General features: G+C 44.4%; 1 protein-coding gene across 3 annotated transcripts in view; it reads left to right on the top strand.

Annotated features, from left to right (window-relative positions):
• LOC8038022 (spermatogenesis-associated protein 13) overlaps positions 1-22104 on the top strand; it is a 256862-nt gene extending 234758 nt beyond the window's left edge. For all 3 annotated transcript variants that reach the window (XM_040498875.2, XM_029973469.4, XM_002412495.5), the window contains 9 exons: positions 232-420; positions 1837-2016; positions 2455-2559; positions 3763-4020; positions 6583-6711; positions 10018-10102; positions 11522-11680; positions 14655-14732; positions 19934-22104. In XM_040498875.2, coding sequence (XP_040354809.2) covers positions 232-420; positions 1837-2016; positions 2455-2559; positions 3763-4020; positions 6583-6711; positions 10018-10102; positions 11522-11680; positions 14655-14732; positions 19934-20136 — 1386 coding nt within the window. In that variant the 3' untranslated portion in view covers positions 20137-22104. The remainder of the gene's footprint in view (positions 1-231; positions 421-1836; positions 2017-2454; positions 2560-3762; positions 4021-6582; positions 6712-10017; positions 10103-11521; positions 11681-14654; positions 14733-19933) is intronic.
• The last annotated feature ends 3120 nt before the right edge of the window (positions 22105-25224 follow it).

Genomic DNA, 25224 nt, shown 5'->3' on the forward strand with positions numbered 1-25224 from the left:
TAAGACATACTGGAAAGGTGGCTAGGCATACCTTTCTTAGTGCTTGCCTAAAAGTGGGTTAAGGGCTGCGGGAAAAGAGCAGACAAGGGGTGGTTTTGCCAGCTCTGTCCTTGGATTCCCCAAAAATGAGCTAACTATTATGTGGCTTTTGTGGGACTTGGCAGCATTGGAGATGTTGAGGTTTTGTGGGACTCAGCGGCATCTTAAAACGGCCCTTTGATTTTTGCGCAGTTACGGGTTAACCAGGAGGACACTGTGGAGGACTGCATGACCAAGATGGCGGATGGCACGCTGACAAAGCAGAAACCCCGCAAGATGAGCGTCAGCCTGCTCAGCAACGAGCAGGTGCGCGCCAAGGTGGTCATGGAGATTGTCAACACCGAGAGGGACTTCGTCCACCATCTGAAGGACGTCGTAGAAGTGAGTAGTTGACTCTGAGGGCTGCCTCAGTCATTCATATTGCTACATTTACTGCAATTATAACATATATGACTTCAGGTTGCTGGCAACCATTGTCAAGCATTCTCTGGTAGCCAGAACAATAGGGAATTTCAGAATAGCGCATGCAAAAGCTCTGTGAATACAAAGAAACGGCGGTGGTGCCACGTGCCAATCAAAAAGACTACCAGGGAAATTCATGAAGCATATGTTATAAAAACAAAGGGTGCAGGTAAGTGTATCAGTGAACCTTCCTTGACCCTGACAGATAAAGAGTGCTTATTTTTTTAGATAAAGAGTGCTTATTTGTTAGATAAAGAGTGCTGATCTTTTAGATAAAGAGTGCTTATTTCTTAGATAAAGAGTGCTTATTTTTTTCGATAAAGAGTACTTATTTTTTAGGTAAAAAGTGCTTATTTGTTAGATAAAGAGTGCTTATTTTTTAGATAAAGAGTACTTATTTTTTTGGATAAAGAGTGGGCACATGAAAAATGATTGGGGGGGGGGTTCAAAGTGTATTTAAGACAGTGTTTTTCTAAATAAAAATTCAGTTGTGAATGCGCCTCGTGTTGTCATCTTCTTTACTCTGTCCCAGGTTTTGACACTTTTGTTTCCGTACAGTGAACCAAATGGCCCAACTCACCATTTTGTGCCAATCAAAAACGCAGTTTGAGCATGATGCAAGTGCAGTGGCAATGACAATCTTTCTTTGCTTGCACAAAGCTGTCGCATATGCCATTCTAAAACATGCTAATAAGTAGCTGCACCAGCTGCAACGCTTTTGACTAGGGTTTTCTGGCTTTGGGGTTCATTTCTCGTGGAATTCGGGGATGTTTTTCGGGAGTTTGGGGGTCTCCGAGATTCTGCGTTCTTGTGCCGATTTTTGGTTTCAGAAAAAATTTCTACACTTATTGGGGCTTATGGATGGCAGAACAAAATTAATCGCCACATATGATGTCATGTCTCATTGTTATGGACCTAGGTATGTTGAACACCGACTTAGAATTGTCTTCTGCCAGGAAAAAAGCTAGTTCCTATAGTTTCCTTCTTTCCATTCTCTCTTGCACTCTTCTCTCCTCCTCTCCCCACAGGAGCGGGTCTCTGAGCTATTCCCAGCAGGAAGGAGGAGAGTCTCTCCCTTCTTGAATGGAAAAGAGAAATTGACAGAGTTTCCTCCTTTCGGGCTACTTGTCGGCCTTCAGTCTATGAAGACAAGATTTTCGTTACTATGGACAACTCGCATTCCGGACATTCTTTTCGGGGAACAGAGGTGTCCATTGTAACGAGACATCACTATTTACATCACGCCTCTATGTACAGAATAAAGGTGATCGTGTTGGATGTTGTTAGAACACCCCGCAGCAACTGATCTGTGTTTTTGTACTGTGTCCTCTGCAGGGATACCTGAAGCCAGTGCTCCGGAGGCCAGACATGTTTTCCGAAGAGCGGCGGATGACCATCTTCGGCAACATCGAGCAGCTGTACGCCTTCCAGAGCAGGTTCCTCGATCATCTGGAGGCCTCTGTCAACTGGGAACAGCCCCACCTTAGTCAGATTGGGAGCGTCTTCTTGCAACACGTACGTCCTCCACATTCCTAGCTCAGAGCAGTAAAAAGAGAGCATGCAGACATATCCCCACTCTAGAGCAGTCCCTTACCCTAAGTGGAATATTTTTCTGTTTTAAACTCTATCTGTGCACATCTCAGCCATCTGCTTGTGCTTAGATCTACCTTGTAGGCGCGGGATGAAAGAGTCATGTGTAACATGACCTTTTATGTTCATTCTGGAGGCTAACAAGTCAGTGTTTAAGCAAATTTGTGTACTATATCTGAGAGCAATTTTGGGCAGGAATGGTTGCCATTTGACTGGTAGTTCAGTAATACAATTGGAATTATGCAAGCCTGCTCAGTGTATTGAAACTACATATTTTGGCTGGAGCAGATCGTTAAATCTGTCGTCTATGGAGACGTTGATTAGTAGCACACCATCTAATCTACTGCTACATTTTGATTGCAGAAGCTGGAATTCAGGATTTACTCGGAGTATTGCAACAACCATCCATTAGCAGTCAGTGAACTTCAAGAGGTCTATGCAGACTCCAAATACGTCCATTTCTTCGAGGTAAGGAATACAGAAAATGCTTCAACATCAAACCCGATTAGGCATGCTCAATTTGCTTACACTGGCCTGCATCAGTGCAGGACACTGAAAGTGAGTCAAATGTGGCTTTGGCAGCAAGATTCAGCTCTTGTAATGCTTTACCTTCATTTCTCTGGCGAACTACCGCTTGTTGCATTGACCTTAGTAACGTGAAACGTCTTTGGCTAGTTGCTCCAGATTTCGTGGAGCCGCATTTCGTGAGGCCGCATTTCGCGAAGCCGTAGTCTGTGACGTCCCATAATGCAACGCGTGCAGTGTTGCATTATGGAACGTCACAGCCAACCCAATTCAGATTTCCCACACCAACACACCAATTCAGATTTTCTGCTAAACTTAGCGGGGAAGTTGAATTGGTGCATCGGTCACATGACATCAGGTCGTATGACGTCACTTTCCCAGCTAAATTCAGTGCAAAATTAATGTCCCGTGACCTACACACCAATTCAGTTTTTCCGTTAAACTTGGCAAGGAAATTGACGTCACGTGATGCTAGAACGTTTCACGTATACAACACAACTGCCCAGCAATTTGCCATACAATTTGTCTATTCTGTGAGGCTGTCGCAATATCCTTTACCTTCATGAAGATGTACACAACATCTTCACAATCAGCTAAAGTCAAATTGATTATGTTGCCAATGTGCCATTAAGCTCAAACATGATCCTTTATGCAAATGATTATTTCTTAATTGTCTATGGTGCATTCTTACGAGTTCCCAGGGGCCTTCAGGTACTGCAGTATGCACCGCGGTTCACATGCTCCACTGTTCACATATTATTGGGGCTCTATACTACAGTGTCCAACAACATCATAAACCCATTTGCCAGCTCATGCAGCGGTGCTAATCACTGGAGCCACTTTATTTTTAGAACAAGAGTAGAAGAAAGTGCCATTTATTTCCACACCACAAGCAGTGTAGGTCTGGCCAAAGCGAATCCTGCAGAGCCACCTGAAACTGCGTCGTTGAATGAATCTTTTATATTGTTAGAGACCGTTTTTACTTTGGCAACTGCTGCCATGCCAGAATCGTCACTCATGTCGCCCCCCATTCCCTTTATGTTGCCCCCGTGTTGCTCTCATGTCACCCTCACGTTGCTGTCATGTTGCTGCTGCATCACCCTCACATCACCCTCACATTGCCCTCATGTTGACCCCTGCATGCAGGCCTGCCGACTGCTCCAGGACATGATCGACATCTCGCTGGACGGCTTCCTGCTGACGCCCGTGCAGAAGATCTGCAAGTACCCACTGCAGCTGGCTGAGTTACTCAAGTACACGCGTCCTGAGCACCAGGACTACTGGGCCGTCAGAGATGCCCTGATTGCCATGCGAGGCGTTGCCCACATGGTCAACGAGCGCAAACGCCGCATGGAGTGCCTCGAGAAGCTGGCCGAGTGGCAGACGGCAGTCTTCAACTGGGAGGTAAGCAGCGCCCTCTCCTTGGTGTGTCTTGCTTGAGGGTTATGGAAAGATTAGCAGCCTTAGAAATGGCACCGGCAACCCCATAACTTGAAAGTGAAAAGAAGAAAGTTATGATGGGTAAAATAAAATAAGGAGATGAAAAAAAAAATGAAACGAAATTACAAATGTGACAGAGTCACAGCAGCACAAGCAAGAAGCAGGTGGCTATACAGTATCACAAAGCCCTTACTAAAAGGCACCCTACAAAACAGGTCAAAGTACAAAAGTTGTCAAAGTACAAAAGTTGCTCTTCAGCTAGCACTGTATACTTTTTTGCTAATTGTCCACTGCAAAGATACACATAACTTCTATGCACAGCGCACTCTGTCGCATTCACTCACTCGAACACGTGATCACGAACATACAGAATCATGGATGGGACATTGTCCTTGCACTTAATAACTATATAAGAGAGTCTTTTAAAATATTGCAAAAAATGCTAAGTGCCCTAGCTCTTTAGAGTCGAGATATGGCCAAGGGCCCAGTATTTTTGTTAAAGATAGGGGACATATGTCCAGCAGTCAAAGACAAATCTTCATCCTGTGCCTTTTAGTGGCAAAGCATTTGCACTCTTAAACGAATACGATGAACATCTTCGAACAGATCACCACATTCACATCTTGGAGACTCACGTTACCGTATTCGGTGCAGAAAGCCGCCTTTAAAAGCCACTTCAAGTCGTAGTCGGTGAAAGAGCAAGAGCATCATATTTTCTTTTTGTCCCGGTACAAGGTACTTCAAGATCAGAGTTAATCTGGGGAAGAGCGCCGAGAGAGTTTTTGATGAAACATTTATGTCGGGAGAGTTCCTCACGGAAGTGCCGCAGTAGGAACTTGGCATCTGCAGGTGTGAAGACCGTCAGTTCCATCGTGTCGCAAGAATAAGCCTCGCCAGCTAAGCGACCTGCTTCAACGTTTCCAGTAATTTCGCAGTGACCTGAAATATATTGAAGGCCTACTCAATGCCCATACTCCCTCTGCGTGAACTATTGTTGCTTGAACTTTGTATAAAAGTGATCCCAAGAAAGAAGGATTTCATGGTTGTAATTTTCAGCAGTTGTAATGCATTCTTGGAATCTGTCAATATTACCCAGTTTTCTGACTGACAAAAGTTGTCAATGAATTTGATGGCTGAAAATATTGCGTGCAACTCAGCCGCTGTTGAATATGTATGATGTGAAAGCTAAAAGCTTTGCTTATACTAAATTTTGGAATGGTGGAAGTAGATGTTCAGCCATTCTTTGAAGTTGATTTGTCTGTATAAACGTGAACAGCATTGCTGTTGTATTGTTCTACGTGATCCCGGGACAGCACTTTTGCAACAGAAGAGTTGACAGATGCTTGGGATTCAATACCTGAGATATCTGTTTGTATGCTGAACAATTTTCTATAATGCATGGATTCCATTGTCTGGGTAATGCGGATTCTTGGGCGAGTTGGTACTGTAACTTCGAGAAAACGATAGCGCTTCAAGACAGGGACGAGAGTAAGAACAAGACAACACAATGCACTAGCGCATTGTGTTGTCACGTTCTTACTGTCGTCCCTGTCTTGAAGCGCTATCATGTTCTCAAAGTTTCCATTGTCTGAACAGTGATTGTTTAAATATATTTAGAAAGCATTGCAGAGTTGTTTCAAAGAACGAAGAACAGATTACATTGCTTTTATTTACCGGCCCCTTCCTACAATATCGCTGTGCACTATAAAGGGTATCAGCATGCCATAACTGTAGTAGGTGACATATGGGGCTCACACCCTGGCCAGTGGAAAGGTAGAGCATCAGACTGTGTACCAGGAGGTGCTGGGTTCGATTTCTGGTGGGAGATGAGTACGTTTTGGTTCATATCTGAATGAGTGCTTCTGGAAATTGTTCTTCTTACGTTGTCAAAGTAACCAAACTTGTTGTGTTGACATGCCTTGTCATGAATTATGCACATATGAAATGACAAAAATTTCTGGCAATAGGGGCTGCGTTATAAAGCGGTGTACGTTTTTATTACAATCCGGTGGCTGACTCTCAAGCCGTTAGCAGGTGATGAGGTTTTAGGTTCTAGCTCAAGTATAACTACTTTCTGCCATTCACGTGTTTTCCAGCGTATAAGTTGTGGCTCTTTTACAAAATTTCCGTCGGTGCATTTTATACAACGTGCAACTTATATGCGAGTTGTTGATGAGAATGTTGAAACTGGCTCCTGCTTGTGCATATATTGTGATCACAATACATATATGCAGTTTCGACGAACCGACCATACAGATATATATAAGTGTGACTTATACAGAGGTGCACAAACTTTTTTGTGGGAGCACCTGTTTATGGAGGGGGTGCAACCTGGAGACTGAAAAGTATGGTATTTTAATTCTGTATGGTAATTCAGTTTAATATTCCTGACTTATCTGTACTTTCATTGTGAACACTTGGACTGTTTGATTGTTACCAGGTTTCTCACATGGGCGCTTTTGCAGTAATGTGCATGTGTTTAAAGTGAGGAACGCTGTCATGGATGAGTCATTGGTGTCCCCACAGGGTCCCGACCTGCTAGACACGAGCTCGATGCTTGTCCACTCGGGTGAAGCGGTCCGCGTTTCTTCGTCCTGGTCCAGAGACGTGGTCAGTCTGTTCCTGTTTGACAATCTCCTGGTGTACTGCAAGAAGGTGGGTCTGCACTTACTCATTGTTTTCTTGATAAGTTTGAGACGGGGCCCTTAAAGGGACTCTGAACCCCCCAAAACTGTTCTTAAGTGCCTTGATAGGGCAAATAGATCATTGAATGCACCCCCCCCCCCCCCTTACACACCAAAAAATATATTTATTTTTATTTTGATAGTTGTAATGATTTTAAATCATCCTCTTGTTTTGGGGTTGACATCACTAAGTAGAAGCATCATGCTTCTACTTTGATTCCCGCAAAATAAATAACGGAACATTTTTTTCTTTTATTTTTTTTAGTGGGATTTGGTAGTTTTTAGGAGCAATTAGAAACATGCTTTGATTTCGGGATCGACATATGGTATTAAAGCATGTTTTGAAATTGCTCCTAAATCTCAATCTGTTTCGCAACCTAACTACTCCAAAAAGAAAGAAAAAAATGACCACATCTCCACGTGGTGAATGATGTTGATTGGGGCGAAGCTCTGGTGGTGGTAATGATACTGATTTTGTTTATAGGTACAGTCAAACCTCGATATATCAAACACGGATATATAGAATTATTGCCTATATCGAACGGTTTCGATATCACGCGGAAAATCGCATGCATTTTTTATTTTTTATTTCGAACGGGGTCGGGCATAAAATGGATATATATTGAACTCCGCCACCCCAAACAGCCCGCACTCTTTTGACAGGCGGCAAGCTTTCCCGCAACACCCTCGAAGATAGCGGTGGGGCAATGGGCGCTTCCGACTGCCTACACACACGCCGAGGGCGCCATTTGAACGTAGCAGCACGCGCACGCCGCTGCCTGGATAGTTCGTTGCAACGTCAGCGACGCACTGCATTTGCCGTACCGACTCCTCCTCCTCAGTATTAGGGAGTTTTAGAATAACGTACGCAATTTTAGCGCACGCTAGCGCTAAATTTAGCGCTTGTATTAGCGCACGCGACGCAGGGGAGTTTTAGAATAGCGTTTCTCCGCCGCGACGCAAAAGCCCAAGCATCTCGCGTTTGCGACGCCACCAAGATACAGTCAAATTTTTATTTCACACACAAAATGATGTAACTTTAAAAGAAAACGAGTTTTTTGGTCCAGTGTAGCATTTTAATTAGTTTAAACATGAGAACACGACGCGAGCGGTTGACCGGTCGTGTCCGCTTGCGTCGCCTCGGCAAGAGGTCTCGTGTACTGACCTTCGCACATCGTTCCTTCGCCGTGAAATGTTCGCGCGTCGCAAGCATCAAGTTGCCAGTGATCGTTGCCAAACCGAGTGCAATGTCGTCCCGTATTGAAAACCGCAGTCGCGAGGATGCCGCCGACGTCGCACTCACGACGCCGTCAAAGCAGCCGCCGACATAATCCTGGAAGTCGCCATTTTTTTTAACTGTGCTCGTCTTGGCTTTAGCCAACTGCTCATCACGAATCCTCCTTGGAGAAGCGCAAAGACTCTTTGCGTACGCACGCTATTTCCGAGAAATAGCGCGCGCTAAAATTGCGCACGCAAAGCGCAAAACCTGGTTTGCGTTCGGAGCATGCGCAGTGGCGACGACGCTATTCTTTGCGTACGCAAAGCTTTAGCGTGCGCTATTCTAAAACTCCCTATTATCGGTAGTGCTGCGCGCGTGATCATATTTTCGTGTGTCGTGTTGCCTTGCGTGAGTGATGGCTCCTAACGCTAAAAAACGGACGTCCCTGACATTTGCTGCAAAACTGGAAGCTATCCAGCGGGTTGAGAATGGAGAAAAAAAGTCGAGCATCGCCGAAGCTTTAGGCCTACCGAAAGCACTTTGAGTACTCTACTGAAAAACAACAGTGACATAAAGGCCAAGGGAGAACAGAACCAGCACTCAGGCGCGCCGCGTGTACGCAAAGCTGCCTTTGAAGATGTTGAGAATTCGCTGCACAAATGGTTCATCGTCGCAAGGGCCGGAATATCCCTGTATCCGGACCGATGTTACTATAGAAGGCCAAGACCTTTGCATTCATTCTCGGCGCCGAGAACTTCAATGCCAGTAGCGATTGGCTGCAACGTTTTAAGGCACGCCTTAACATTGTCGGGAAGACAGTCTCGAGGGAAAGTGAGGACGCCAATGAAGAGGAAATCAAGAAGTGGCTTGATCCAGAGTGGCCCCATGTTCTCGCCAAGTACGAGCCGCACCAGATATTTAATGCGGCTGCTCCCGCCTCTGCGGTCGGTCGGCGCGCATGTGCCGCCTGTCCGCGCTTCGCGCTTTTTATGTGATTTAATATATCGAATTCTGGCTGTATCGAACTATTTTGCCATCACCGCGCAGTTCAATATATCGAGGTTCGACTGTAGTGCTGATGGTGCTGATTTTTGTTAATTTTTATTGCTCATAGGTAGTCCTGAGTTCCGGGTTGCGTTTCGACTTCATTAGCCAATGCATGCAAAGTTCAATGCGATTATATACGCATTTGACCGCAGCGCCCTCTCCTGTATAGACACAACGTTTCATCCATGACATCCCCAGCTCTTGAGTTACTACAACATCTCAGAGCCCCCTGCTCGTCCGGCAGTCGTGGCCGAATGGTTAAGGGGATGGACTAGAAATCCATAGGGGTCTTCCCGCGCAAGTTCGAATCCTGTCGACTGCGCAAACATTTTTTTCTTTTTTTAAGAAGACAGATGGGATGGCAATCTTTTATTTTATTTTATTTATTGATACTGCCGGCCGCTAATACGCAGCCAAGGCAGGAGATATACACAATAAAATGCACTTGAAAATAAAATACACAGGTGCGGTGGCGTTACAACTCGTAGAGGAATAAAGGGCCAACAGATGCCCTTGATAGGATTCTTCCCATGCAAAGAATGACAATGTGAGCACGGACGCTGGACGGACAAGGCTAGACCCTAAGGAGCTTCACCCCTAAAAGAAAATTTTTGGTTGAAAAGTTTATTTTATGACAATCTTGTCCTATCCAGACATAAAAAAAAATAATTTGGGGGAAGTTCCTTTTAAGAACGTATGTCTCTTTAAAACGTATCTCTCTGGCCGCTGCCAGAGAGAAGACATACATACGTTTGTGGAGTTGAAATTTGGTGATGAGATTTGGGATTTTTTGCCCTTCAGACATTTGTCAAGCTCAACACTCTCTCTGTCTCAGGGCAATGGTGTTTTTTGCGCTGATTTTTGCTAAATTAAATTAGTGTATAAGTACACTCCAGTTGGGGTTTCCCACTAAATCTAGTGCCCTGAACGACTGTTGTATTTAAAACAAGCTGGTGGCTATTTTATAATGAGAAAAACCCGAAACTGAGGAACAGTTGTTCCCTTTTGCAGGACATGATAAAGCGCAACACCATGTCGTACAAGGGCCGACTGAACATGAATTCCTGCTGCGTCAGGGATGTCGAAGACGGAAAAGGTGAGGATGGCCCATCCGAGCTGTCTTGCGTGGACCCTGGACCAGCGGTTGAGCTCCTCTGTTATTGTTTTGTTTAGCTGTCAAGGAGAAGGCATGCATGCCCTCCATACAAACTACAGAATTCATAATGCGGTCCCACCTTTTGAGAGATACGTATAAAAAACATATGGTCATCATTCATAGAATTTGTATGTACCACTAATGGACGGCCCTACGTCATTTGCTCCGCACAAAGTACATAAATCATTCTTTGTGCAATCTGCTCTAAAGCATGATCACGAATTTAAACTAAAGCTGTTCACTGCAGCAGGCAGCACTGGCCTTGTGTCGTCACCGACATTTATGTGTTTCAGCAGGGTGGGTTGGAGTTGTGGCGGTATTATAACGAGCGCGCAAATTTTAAAAAAATGCAAACAAGTTGTAGAATGAAAAAACAATCAAGGTGGCTACAAAACTACATCATCGGCATCACCATTCTTCAAAAAGAAGGATACTTAAACTGTTATTATGCGACAAAAAGGAGTCATTGTTGGTTCATGCCTCTGTCTATACTTAGTTTTACCTTGCGATGGACCGCAACGGATGCTATAAGTCATGAGAGACAATCCAATCCAATGATATGTGATGCTGTGTGATTGCCTTTGGGAAGGGTGCAGCGGCTTGTAATGCACCTAGTCGCACAATACATTCCCAGCGCTGGATTGGCTGGGATAGACCCTGGCGTCCACTGCGGTCCGTTGTAACGTGAAACGGATCTTAGTGGCATATACTAAAGAAAAAGCTATTCGAGCACCTCTAAGCCCGAGACAATCTTACGAACCCCTTTTGTGTTTTATGCACGAGACTTTGTTAGAATGCATCTCAGTGCTTTCGATTCCAGTGACTAAGGGCCTGTTTACACATACGGTGCAACGCTAACTAGGTGATATATAGAGATAACACTGACAATTGCAAGTACAGATCAGCAGTGTATCAGTGCTCCACCGCATATCTCAGCCTTATCTTGTTTAGTCGCATAGTGTGGAGCTACACCTGCACTCAGTCGGCACAGACACTAGCTCGGATGCAGTGCTTACTTTGCACTGTCTCAGTCAGGGGCGGATCCAATGGGGAAGGTGACAGGGGCGGCCACTCCCCCCCCCCCAAACATAAGTCGAACCCCCCCCCCCCCTCCTCCCTCTCGGAGGGCAATTTGACATGGGTGGACCCCCGGTGCATAAGAAAAGATGGGAGAATGGTATCCTTACAAATTCCCCCCCCCCCCAAAACGGAGTTTTGGATCCGCCCCTGGTCTCAGTGCTGCACTGCATGTTTGAACTGGCCTTTATTCTTATTCGAAGAAAACAGGTTCGACCTTTTGAAGCACCAGTTCTTCGCTTGCCCTAAAACCTCACGCCTTGTTGCTTGCCTCGTCCACAGATTCCCAGTTTGGGGTGAGTGTGAAGAACGCCTGGAAGGTGTACTGCTCGTCCAGGGAGAAGTGGTACCTGTTCTTCGCCAAGACGGCCGAGGAGAAGGACAAGTGGCTTCAGGCGTTTAAGAACGAGAGGGACCGCGTTCGAGACGACAAGGAGCAAGGTGAGCATTGAGCATGGCAATGAAGGTGTGAACAAACGTGGCAGCGGACAATCTACCGGGTGTTTGAAAGAAAATAGAACAGTGTTTTTCTTGCCACATAAGGAGACTATGGATCGTGCAGCGCCCACTCACCAGTCTAGGGTTGTGCGAATATTCAAATGGTAGTTTCAAATAATTCCCCATTCAATATTTGCTTTGAGATGAACTGCGACATTTGTGTTTTTTAGCAGCGTAGATCGCGGCGGGTTGTCCTTGTTAAGAGCGCTTCTTACCGAGCACCTGTGCGCTGCGGAGAAGCAACACCCGCGGAGCTCGCATAAGCGGATGTTGCTCCTCTGCAGTACACTAGTGCACAGTAAGAAGCACGCTCAACGGGGCAAACTGGCAGCCGTTAAATGCTTCCAACGATACCAATATCGCAGTCACAGGCTTTGAAGAAAAGCACACTTCAAAGGCGAAACAGTACATGCATGCATCAGGTGTATTTAAAAAAAAAGGAAACTTTGTGAATGTATTTACATTGCAGTAAAATATTTAGAATTAAACTATAGCTAGTGCGCACGAGTATATGTAGGCAGAGGTGCCCTGACAACCTGCATTCGTCATTATTTTTATTTTTTTAGTTCGAGATTGAAGAAAGGATATTTGCATTTGGCAAATAGATTTTAGGTATAACTAGACATCTCTATACCTAGGTATAGTTTTGCGTCAAATCCCTTATTTACTTTTTAACCCAATGTAGGAATTGGACTTTTCGAGGCTACAGTTCATAAATATAGTTAGATTCAAATGAACTTAGCTTGGCTTAGAAATGAGCAACTGGAAGCTTAAGAACAGACTTCACAAGTTCAGCTGCGTTTTCGGTGAACCATCTCTTTTGACCAGTAGATAGGGGCTCGGAAAAAGTATTTGATACTGGATTCGAAAATATTCGGTCAAAAGCTGTGCGAGTTTTAAATTTGCTTCAGTCTTGAAATTCACTATTCACACATGCCTAGACATCACCCCATGTGTAGCACTTGAACCAGATGCTAAAGTTTCAGAGCTTAATGTTAGCTGAGGACAAAGTTATGAGGCAGGTGAGCTGGTTGTTAATTGAAATACTAAAACCCGAGACAAAGGCAAAAGAAGGGGACAAACACAACATCCCATTGTGTTTGTCTCCCTTTTTTTTGCCTATGTCTCGGGTTTTAGTATGTCGATTATGGGTTGTCGAACTGTGTTTCTAGAAACTCTGCGGTTTTTCAGAGTACCCTCTTGGGTCCCCTGAACTCCTAGATTTTCTTGACCATTCCTGCCCCCAAGTTAACTTTTCTTTTCAGTTTAAGAACTATATTAGCAGATTTAAGCCCCCCACTAATGCATAACTATGTGCAGAACACTTCCTAATATGGGCATTAATGTCTCCAAGGTCTATGCTTCTGTTCTGCTTTATTGCCCCAATGCCAAGAACGGGGACGGTTCCTCGGATATCGGTCGAGAGAGGCAGGCGTTCCTCGATCTGGAAAAGTTGCAGTACACCTGCGTTGCCGATTCAAAAGTTATAAGCTATCTTCGGAGATTTTCGTTAGGGAAATGTCGGGCACTGAGGCCCACGAATACGTGGAGATGAACGACGTTCGCTAATGGGAGCAAACCCGTTTCTTCACTGAAAATTTAAAAAAAGATGGCTTGTAACTTTTTAATTGGGTAGTGCCAAGTTCTAAAACTTTTGCATTTGCTCCCAACTGCCAGCACTTAGTTTGGGCGGGGACCGAGTGTTTGGCGACGTATAATTTATTTTTGTGGCAAGAAAGACGTGGTTCCCTTTGTCCCAAACACCCGGTATAGTGGGGAAGATGGAGACTTTTCTTTTTTCCAATAACCAGAGTCGATAAAAACCTTTGGTATAAGGAATTTTTAATGAACTTCCCGGAACATCATTTTTGTGGCCATTGTGGACATTGTCCCCCAAAGTCACTTTTGTTCGAATTTTGGTGGAAAGAGAAAGGGAAACATTTTTAGCCTTTGCTGAGGATGGCTTTTTAAAAGCTGGCATTTCACCCAAGGACAATCTACCATTTTGAGAAATCGCCGGTCTGCGAGGTTCTGGTATGACCTCCGTACGAGTTCAACATGACCGAGTGCGAGCACTTACAATGCTTCCACTCCGACTTACGAAAGTGACATTCTGGGGTATTAGTGATACCTCAGAACATCACTTTCGTCCAACCTTGCTGAAAATATACTATTTCTTTTGTCATCTTGCCCACCCCAGAAGCGCCAAAGTATTTTTAAAAAAGCCAGTTAGTAAGTGCTTTGCTGCTCAACTTTTAACCTGTTTGGCTTCTGTGCTGAATGAATGGGGAAGGGTGTACCAAGATGGGTTGGTTCAGCATTATTGCAATTCAATAATGAAGATTTGCAGACGAAAAAGCAAATTGTGACCGGGACATGGTCTAAACTAGACATTGAGATCTTGTTTCTGTTACTCTTATGTTGTCATCATTCTTAAATTTTCAGTCTTTAGCTGTAGTTAGATATTTTTCCAATCTATAAGTTGGATCATTTTTTCAAATTTTTATCGGTGTATTTTTTTACAACTGTGCAACTTGTATGCATTCTTTCTATAAGTATGGACCGTAACTGTGGAAATTTGCCGCAGGAGTTAGTGGACATTTCTCTTTAGATTTCTTGACGAGAATATTAAAACCTGCTTCCGCATATATTCTGATCATAACACACATATTTTTTAATGCAGTTTCGCTGCATTGACCGCACAAATATATAGATGCAACCTATATACAAAATTCTTTTAAAAACAGCTTTTCATAGGGGGCTGTTGCTTATACAAAGGTGCAAGTTATAGACCGGAAATCATGGTAGTTGTATATTGTGCGTTCTAACAAGAACCTTTAGAAACAAATATTTGGTTTCATTTCTGGCAGTGTGATCTACGGCATTGACTGTGTTGTCTGCCGTTTTCTTGTGTCAGGATACGTTGTGACCGAGAACGCGAAGAAGTCTGCTCGGATGGCTTTCCACAACAAGTTGAAGCCCAAGAGACCTCGAGGTGAGTAGTGCTGATGCCATGCAGAATTACTTCCTCATTCACGTTGCTGCAGTATTTTAAGTTGCTAATACATTCTCAGTGCATGCGAGGGCAGAGACACAATATTTTGGGCTGCACCGAGCGATGGTCAGACACATGGGAATAGGATGCACACCCAGGCAGTTTTATGAGTCCCCGAAAACCTCCAAGTGGCACAGCATGCCTCAAAGGCCACGCATTCCGCTGTTTGCATTTCGTTCGTGCCCATGAATACATGAAGCAAAGTATCAATGTAATTTCTGTAGATTATATACCTTGTTAGTTTTCATGGTAGTTCAGTTGGAAGGTAATGAAATAACATCAGGTGTTAATGTTGTCACCTATTGTAATTCACCAGTGTGCACAGATCATCACTAGATTGTGATGTATGGTGGAGGTTACTGTGGAAATGATGCGGGCAACACTGGCTATGTATAGAATAGGTATTATACAGAATGATACTATTAGAGTAAAATGACTATTCATTCACACATAGCTAAAACTGGTTGCTTGATTTGGGAATTTCCAGCAATTTCTTGCACCGATTGCATGAACTTAAACCCACATTATCTGGATGGGATCAACATAAATATACTGATATATCTCTTCTCACTCCGGCTATGCAGTCAAAGCAGGGTTGGGCAGTATCGCGATACAAATGTATCGCAAGTAATAGCCGCACTACAGAAATACCCTTGTAATAGTAATAGCCGCACTATTTTGTGAACAAGGCCCTTGCGTCTACTTTCCTACGGAACACATATACAACCAATCATTGTGTTGCGCATAAATGACATAGCGAATAACCAGATGGATTACACGATTCTCCATACAAATGCAATCTTCACAGATGGCATCTCTGCACGAAAACGTTATCTCTGTCCTGTAAGCAGCTGGAATCATGCTGTCGATCGCGGCGATTGGCAATCTGCGTGCTTTGCAGAAAAGCGAATCCTCAGGTTTTTTTCATAACCAGTGCGGCTATTACTCGAGCAATACGGTATTTATATTTCTGCATCACGATACAATTTTTCAACTGTATTTTGTATTTCTGTATCGAAATAGAATTTTGGGAGTACCGTATTTTTCAGACTATAGTCTGCACCCAGTGTATAGTCCGCAGAGGCAAATTTGGGGTCAAAAATGAAAGTTTTTGCTTAGATAGTCCGCACCCACTACATAGACTGCACCCAGTGCATAGTCTGCACCTGGTGCTTAGTCGACACGAAATTCTTCTCATGCGCGGCACACCTTGACATATGTATGTTTTCTTAGCTCACAAAAAAAGCCTATAATATACATAAATTATCAATATAACATACTCTTTTATTCACAAAATCCGTCCCGTCTCGTCATAATCAACGATATTGAAAAACATAATTCCTGTATAGTCCGCACGCGTAGATAGTCCGCACAGCCAGAAATTTCAACTTTTAAACATGTATAGTCCGCGGACTATAGCCCGTAAAATACGGTATTCTTGATGTCATGATACTATGAGGGCCAATGTATTTTGTGTTACAATTTTAAAAGATTTATTGACCTCCACAGAGAAGGTCAAGACCAAGTGTTTCCCCCAACGTTAGGTGGTCGACTATTCCAGTCGATTGCAAAAATTGAAGGCTCTTGTTGGCGCTTCCAACTAACAGATAAAAGAACATGGGTTCCTTGAACTTCATTCCATGGTGACGTTATAAGGTCACTGCTGAGAAAGGCTTGTGGTTTGGACATAATCATAGTGACTTCTCGAGGTTATTTTGGAGGACACAAAATGGATCTAGATGTCCCTGGGATTTTGTCTCGGAAAGATAAGAGATGCCAAAACAAAACCGCGCTTGAGCCACGGTGAAAAAATTGCTCGCTTCTCTTGCTACTTCCCAAAATACGAGATTTTAGTTTTGCGGTAAATTTTATTCAAGCTTAATTTGGGCTCCAACATGCAGTGAGAACTCGCTTGCTGGTTTAAAAACAAAAGCTTGTAGTCTAGAGCATGCTTCTTTTTTGTTCTTCGTGTGCTTTAAGGGGAGCACCAAAACATGCAATGTTTTTATAACAATGTATTTCAGTGTCTGTATTTTAGCCTCACCAAAATCTACTCCTGTATTTGTATTTCCAAATACTTTTCTATTTTTCAAATGTATTTCCGATACGTATTGCGATACATTTTCATAAATGTATTTGATTATCAGTATTTTTGCTGTTTTTGCCGTGTATCCCAGTATTCATACTTCCAAATACTTTTGAGAGTATTTCTGCCCAACCCTGAATCAAAGCCTACTACCAAGTGCTTGCACACTTTAAGCATGAATCAAAGCTATGCAGATGCACTTTCTACTTCTTGGAAAGTGCTGCAGCAAGTTGTCTCAAGCATAGGTCAACGTGCTGTTTATAAACAAGTCTGCATTTGCTCACACCAGGTGTGGGCACTGCACGCGCATAGAAGCCAGATTCGCGTGAGGTGAAACGTCTGCCCGTGCCACCGCGCTGACAACAGTGCCACCACGGCGGCTCGACGTCATAGTCGCCCGTTGGTGTGTAGCTAAGTGTAACCTTTTGTTCAATTATCATGTAAAACCTCGGCAAGCTGTCCTTTCAGTCTCCACTCTCTAAGGTCCAAGTTTCTGTGGATTATATCTGCACCTTAGTACCCAGCAGTCAGAAGTTTAGTTCGGTAGCTTTAAAGCATTCCTTGGTTGGCATGCTTTTTGGTTCATCCCCTGGTATCGATTTCACCGTTTGCAAAATGAGTACTATTAATTATAGTCGTGTCTTCTAGAATCACATATTTTCTCAGCATGCATCAGTTTCCTCTTTCATGTGTATGGTGGAATAGAAGGAGAGTTCAGAAGCCTTTCAATTTCTTTGTAGCTGCATCTGTAGCACTTGCAATATGTTGGAGCCATCACGTTTGTTTGGAAAACATTGAAATCTAAAGTTTCCAGTAATGTTCAGTACGAATCGAACACCAAAGCTACTTAAGAAATTGGAAAGAAACATATACAGGCTGGAAGCTGTCCAAGGATTGGTAGTGCATTCCACGTTTGCAATCAAAGAAGGGTAAAATTAATAAATTAGCCATATATTACATGAATGTTAGAGGGATTTTTTTTTTCTAACTTCCAATGAACTGGTTACGAAAATACAAGAGCAATGAAAAATCTTTAAACTTGTGCGACTTCGTAATAACTATTCTAAGTCTGAGTACAGTGGCCTCACGAGGGTCAGCGGCATCCGGGGCAGTAACCCCCCACGACACCGCCCCTCCCCCCCACTATCGCGTGGCCCGCCGAGAAACCCTTCCCTCCGCTCTCATGGCCCGCCGAGACACCCTCCTGAGCACTGCACCCGGGTGGTCCGCCCCCCCCCTTGTGGTGACGCTACTGCCTGAGTAGTGATTTTGCGCAGTAACCAAAGCATGTATCTGCATTCTGCCTAAATGTAAAGGTTTTTCATCGCTCTTGTTTTTTTACCGAGGTAGTTCATCGGAAGTTGAAAAAACACAAAAAAAACTCCTACTTTGTTACTTCTATGCTGATAAACAGTGCACACTAGACGAACACACTGTAGAAGACATCAGACAGGACAGGCACTGACTGACAACTCAATATATAAAACACAGAAGGAAAGCGGACAATAAAAATCAAAAGGGAATGTGTCCATGGCACGGGGAGCGCGTAACACACATAGCACCGAACACAGGAATAAGATGATAAAATTCAGAGGGGAATGTGTCGATGGCATGAGGAGCACATAACAAGTGTAGGAAAAAATGCCCCCAGAAGAAATGTCCCCACCAAAATGTCCCTGGAGAAAAAGTCCCCGGACAAAATGTCCCCAGGTGGAAAGGGGAAAAAATGTTCCGAAAGGATTGTTTATTTCTGGGTTTCCCTGACCTTTGGGTGGTCTGGTCATATGTCCTCGGGAAGAAAGGCACCGTGTGGCAAGTAGGAAAAAATGGCCCCCACTAATAAGGAAATATACGATTCCCCGAGGTACACATCGTGACACTGTTAGTGCAAACACAAAATTGGCACATCTTCACATTTTACTTAGAAAGAGTATTAGTGTAAACTAAGTTTTATCATCTGCATTATATCCCCAAATAAGCACTTTCAGTACCTGTAATAACTTTGATGACAATTAACCTTCCACTTCTATGAAAAAAAGATTTAAAAAAAAACAAAAACTAGCGATCTCTTGTTCGTGTTAACAGTGTCGCGCTTTTTACCTATTTGGGAATGGTGCACAGGTACCTCTCAAATTTCCCCAAACACAATAATTTGGTTTTGGCTAGAAGTGTTATAAATGTTTATTTCACAATGAAAAACAAACAAAAATAGTTGAGATGCAATGTTACAAAATCAGGAACGAAATGGCACAGAGATCTAGATTCATACACAAAAGTCAAAAGCAGATGGTATGGCCAACGGCACACATGAAATCTTCAATTCTGATTGCCCCAGCGACATACCTTTCGCAGAGGTTGTGAAGACTGCATTGCATTTCAACGAGTGTGGACTCAGGTCATTTGTGATTGGACAATGACATGACTGCCCGAAGGCCATGAGAATCGGGGGAAAACCCAGGAAAGCGGAAAAATGTTTCCTGGACATTTCTTCCTACTTTTCACCTGGGGCCTTTTTTTCCTGGGACATATTTTCTGGGGACTTCTTTTCTGGGGACATTTTTACTGGGGACGTTTTTTTCTGGGGACATTTTTTCCAGAACTTGTTTTACCCATAAAACAACCATGCATCTCATATATGAGCGTAAAAATGAAACCTCCTTTTCGGATAGTGCCACAAATGGTTGACTGACGCAGCATTCCCCCCAACCCATTAAAGTGAGGGCTTCGTAGATCTTCCTCCTAAGTTTGTCCCTGTATCTACCAATAGAATTATGAGCAGGGTTGGCTCTCAAAAACAAACTTGCCAGTGTAAGGGCAAGTGACCTCCAATCGTTGCTGGAGAAACAGGTTAGGTTGACGAAGTCTGTCATTGATACAGTGACCCGTTTGTCCTACATATGTGCTCCCTTTATTATGAGGGGTTTGGGAAAACCCTCCGTAAGTCAACCATCTCCGAACAAAGGAACTGAGTTTGCACATGCAAGTTTTTTTTCTGGACGAGCGACCAAGCGCAAGACACAAAGCCACTAAGCTGCGCATATGAATTCTTTTGCAGCCAAACTGCCCAAGGGCCCTCGCTCGCAGCACCCGGACGTAGCAGTGGTGGAGATCCTTCTTGATCCGCCGGGCCCCAAGCCGCGCACGGGGAGTCTCCCCTCGACATTGCACATGAGCTACAGCGCACCCGCCAATGGACTGCCCAAGAAGAAAGGCTCCGGCTGGTTTCATTTTGGCAGCGGCAAGAAGGTGAAGAAGTGACGTTCCTCTCAAAGACAGGGGCAATGCCCCCGTACCTCCTCGCTTGCATTGTTCGCAAGTCCCAAGGACTACACCTGAGATTTTGTGGAAACTATTTATTGTGCACGGAGGAAGCAGCCTTTTGGATACCATTTGTCCCGCAGAGGGCACTCAAGTCTTTAAAGATGGCATCTTTTTTTTTTGTAATCTTTGAATTATTTTTTTTTTCTTACAGTGGTGTTGTTGACTGGCATTGTGAAATTAGTTTTTGGCCATGTTGCGAAGGTTCAGGTTTATTGGGACTGCGTGCGGACGTGGTTTTGCGTTGACGCGTGGGGTGTTGCCGAGAGTTTGGAGAGGAGCTCTTTGTTCCTTTTCTTTGCCACTTGACAATGAAACCTTCCACGAAGCCTCGAGATTTTCTTGGTACAGGTCAGCTGCATGTCCGTTGTTGAATGAACTGATACTATAAATTGAGGAAAATGAGACTGAAACCTTTCGTTAAACGGTTTGCATTCCATGTTGTCCGCAAATGTGTGTTAAGTCTATTACTAAATTGTTGTTGTGCAGTGTTTTTTCTATGAATAGGTAACTCAAGTTATGAGCAATAGCATCATTTGTAAATGAGGTTAATACGGATAACGTACAAATTAGTCTGGAGTGTGCGAGTGCTGTTACAATGTGGCGCAGTTTGTGCAAAGAAATGTCTCGATGAAGCATGCAAGACACTGTTGCTGCCTTCTCTGGAGGTCAATCACCAGTATATGCTATTGTATACTTTGTCACGATTGATGTCTAGAGCCGTAGGCACCTCAATCAATGCGATACATGAATTAGTAGACATTCGAATTTGCCGATTGATCCCAGACGAAGTGTGGTACAAGCATTTTTGTAGCAGCTTCCGTCAGAGAGACGAACAATCAAAAAACATTTATTTCCACAATTGCTCGCTTAGTGTAGCAAACTAGCACTTGCATAAAGAAAGAAGTGCATTTGACAAAAAAAATTTTCACATTGGTAGCAGTGATCAAGTGAGCTGTTTAGGGAGATAATAATTTTTCATGTATCTGTTTACATGGTAGCTGTGTATATACTTCTCCCAGTTAGTGCTCTTATGCGTCGCCTTGGACGTAACCCTGCCTAATGTGGTTTTAGACAGGAACCCAGACCTGTAAAGCTGTTATCCCTGCAGTGCGACGACTAGGCAAGTTTCCGTTTGCCACATCGAGACGCGCATTGGAGCTGGAGAACCTCGCGGTTCATTTCCTGTCTATGGTGTGTTGCGAGCGCAGCTGCTTTTGTTTTTGTAATATATATCGTAAAGACTAGTCTAGTTTGGATTCCCAGAGGCAGCACAGTTCCCCTAACCCCACCCACACAAGAACAGAGTATGAATGATGGTTGCCAACTGTTTTTGGTGCAGAAGTCCGGACAGACGCTAACCAGTTCACGATCGTACTGACAGGACTCGCATTCACGGGTTTCTCGGAAATACTGTTGCCACTTTGAGACTCTTTATCGACAGTTGTGGGAGAAAAGAAATAAAAGACTCCCTTTGAACGCAGCGTTGATGTTATACGATGTTGCACAATGTTTCACAATGTATCAAAATGTTTCATGATGTAATATTGGCGGCAATGGCACCCGGCGCGTGCAGTGTTGTGGCCAGCGACGATGTCCGGCCGGTGGCGTGCATGCGTGCAGTGTTTGAGGGCCCAGTCCCTTGGCCGACCCCGAGCACAATCTTCTGACGATGTCTTCCAGCGGCAAGAGTACCCTTGTAGTCTCGGTTCAGCTAGTCTGTGAGGAAAGGCCCGAGGAGGCTGCACTCCCCGAGTCATGGCACCGTGCACCTGTCCCTGTCCGAAAAATACAAACTGTACATAGTCTGTATATTTTAAAGTGTGTACATACTTTTATATGTTCTTACCATTTTAGGACGCTACAAAGTGCTTATGCGTGGAATTAAATGTTTGCATTTAACACCGACATGCGTTACTCTGTGGTTTCCTGGGAAGCTTCCTGGCATTTGCTGGACGTACATAAGATCTGCTCACACGCGCATTTTGGCGCCGAGATAATGCAAAGTCAGCACCGCTTCTATGCTGCCCCGAGTGCTAACTGAGCACAGAGTGTGCGTAAGCAAAAAACAAAAGGCGGGGTCTCAGGATATAGCGCAAAGTTGGCGCTTGGTCTATAGTTGGCACTGTGGTGTATCTGTGAACAGGCCTTTATGTGGTGAACTAAAACCCTGAGGCTCGAGAGAAAGACAACGAAGGAGGAGAGGAAGAACAGGAGTCTCAAACACAGCTGAAATTTATTTTGACGAAATCTCGGTTATATAGGTTTCAGGCACCTTCACATACAGAAAAGAGAAAAAGTGCACTTCTCCTTCTTCCTCGTCTTTCTCCCTAGTCTCAGGGTTTTTTAGTTAATATTCAATCATCACCAGCTCATTTTCTCCCCAATATTCAAACCTTTATAGTGCAAAACGTCTATGCCAGATACCTTGGTGCAGTTCGGTAGACATGGTTCTGCAGGCATTTTGAGGATGTCTTGATGTTACATGAACATCTTGTGGACATGCAGGGGACAACTGTGCCACCTAGGCAGATGTGGTTCAATTTGAAAAAGAAGGCTCCAAGATGTCTGTGCTGCCCAAATGCTCGAAGTATACTGCTAGCCAGCAGAGCTCTGCCCGTTTGATGCATCGAGATAAAACAAAACGGGCCAGTTGAACGGTCGTGGCGAGCGAAGCGGTGGCAACATTCACTATACTAAGTCTGACAGCAGCCAACGTTGCGATCTGCTGAAGCCAATCAAGCGGTGCCAAAAGGGCATCATTGTGGTGCTCGTCGTCTTTATGGGTTCGGTATTGCTGGCTAAAGCAATTGCGCACAAAAAAGCGCAGGATGGAACAACATCCACTGTGCACGATTGGTTCGTAGCGTCGGCCGTGGTGGGACCTAATGTGGAACGGAGTATAGCAACGACACCGAAGTGGGGCGTGGTACAGGCAAAGGTCTCAATCTCAGTATGTGTCCAGTCCTCTGCAGCATTCATCAGGTGGCACCGAGTGCCATGGTGCGCCTAAAGGCCCCTTATACGGAAAAGCAGCGACATCCTTTGAACCGCCTGCTATCTTGGAGCGATCCAGGCGGCACTATTGTGGACGTGCGAAAGAGCGAAAAATTAAGATAAAGGAGCATGCACGGGGAAGGAGGCGTTGCCCTCAATCAAGGAATGCCGAAAGTATAACGTCGCAGCTCCCATCGTCCTTCTTCGAACATATTCTTCACAGTTCATCCACTTGAGCGCAGAGGGTGTACCGTGACAGTGCTCTTTAGTCCGCATATATGTTTTTGTGTCTTATTTAGCCTTTGACTGAGCTCCTGCTCCAGTTGGAAATTAGCATAAGGCTGCCATCTAGGAGCGATCCAGGCAGCGCTACCGTCTATGCGCGAGAGCGGAAGTGAAAAAAATAGATTAAAAAGTGTGCGCATTAGAGGAGGAGGGTGGTGATGTTGCTACCTTCCTTATACAGGGACCTTAGCTGTGCCACGTTGCAGCTCGTTTGGCAGGTGGCACCGATAATACTGCTCACCCAGGACATTATGTTGGAAGAGTTTGGGCAGTTTATGATCTCGCCGCCGTAACGCCCCTCTCCCGTGTGAGCCAATCGGCCTTCGGCGCAGAGTGAGAGGTGCGAGCGCATGCGCGTGGACTCCCGGCTGCTCCCAGGTGGGTGGAAAGGGCCACCATTTTCATTCATTCGCCCAGTGGAATGCAAGAGAGGGGCATACAAATATAGGCTCTTTATTTTGCAGGCCCTGACAAGAAAATGATATACTGTACAATACCGAGAGATGCCCCACCGCCAAAAGATAGCCCACCCCTATCTTTGGCTTGATTTGCTATATTTTTTTAAACATTGAAAGATAGCCCATTTCTGGTAATAGTGTTGGGATCAATGATGAGCTTCGGTGTAAATGCGGCTAGTTATAGCTATGGTGGGATATAACCAAACGTTGCTGTCTGGATAGTACAGTCATCTTTACTTCGTTGCCCCTCGCCAAAACAAGCTTAGAAGGGACACAACCTAAATATAGCAATTTTTGAACACTTTTTTTCATTGTACACCAGAAGTTAGCCCACTCCATATTTTCACCAGATTTGCTCTTGATGTTAGGTGGGCTATCTCTCAGGATTTTATGGTAGTGTTATTCCTTGGTGGGTTAACAAGCTAACGAATTAAATTTTCTCGACGTTTGACTGCAAACTTTGATTCATGCAAAAAAGAAGTGACCACCACTAAAAGATGGTGGTCATTTCGTCTTTGCTCCCTCCTTCCTTCGGTGCTCTCTTCCTTTTCTCCTCTCTGGCACCTTCGTCGCCACGCCTACTGGCCAGGCTCTGTGCTCACCATGCTGTACTGCATGCCATGCTGTACCGCATTAGCTTGTATTGGCCAAAAAAGCACTTGCACTACCCCTACTAATTACCACTTGCTAGAGCACTCTTCTGGGAGGCTGTGACAAACATGGAAAGGAAGCCTTCTGATGTGGTCAGTGTCCCAGGATAAAGTTTAACAAATGGAGTGGCCAAGAAACAACTATAATAAGTTACAAGTCAAAAAGGTGGCAGCAAATGCCCCTCAAAGGGCTTCACATATCCCTCCGCCACCTCCGCATCCAATAGCGTCCCATCGTTTCCTTGACGTCGCGGCCAACATGGGAGGAGGGTCTTGCATTCCTGTAAATATTTGTTTTATCTTTCGACTTTGACTCAGCGTTGTGGGAACCACAAGAGGGACAGTTTCCCCCTCCGATGGATACAAATATGACTTTCGGGGGTTAGGCTCCCCCTCCGATGGATACAAAGGCTACTTTCAGGGGCTCGGTTTCCTCTCCGATGAATACAAAGGTCTCCTCACGCTGTAGCCATTATCTATTCATTGAAGCGGAACAAGGGGCGTTACCAGTGAAGTCTTCTTTTGACTGTGGAGGGATTTGAAAGGGGCGCATCACGCTTGTGGGAGGAGCTTCTCTTACCTTCTTGACTTGTAACAGACTATAGAAAAGCATTAAAAACGGTTGCCCGAAACAGAAG

Source organism: Ixodes scapularis, unplaced genomic scaffold (assembly GCF_016920785.2).
Source record: "Ixodes scapularis isolate PalLabHiFi unplaced genomic scaffold, ASM1692078v2 PGA_scaffold44__24_contigs__length_19508400, whole genome shotgun sequence".
Classification (NCBI taxonomy): Eukaryota; Metazoa; Arthropoda; class Arachnida; order Ixodida; family Ixodidae; genus Ixodes; species Ixodes scapularis.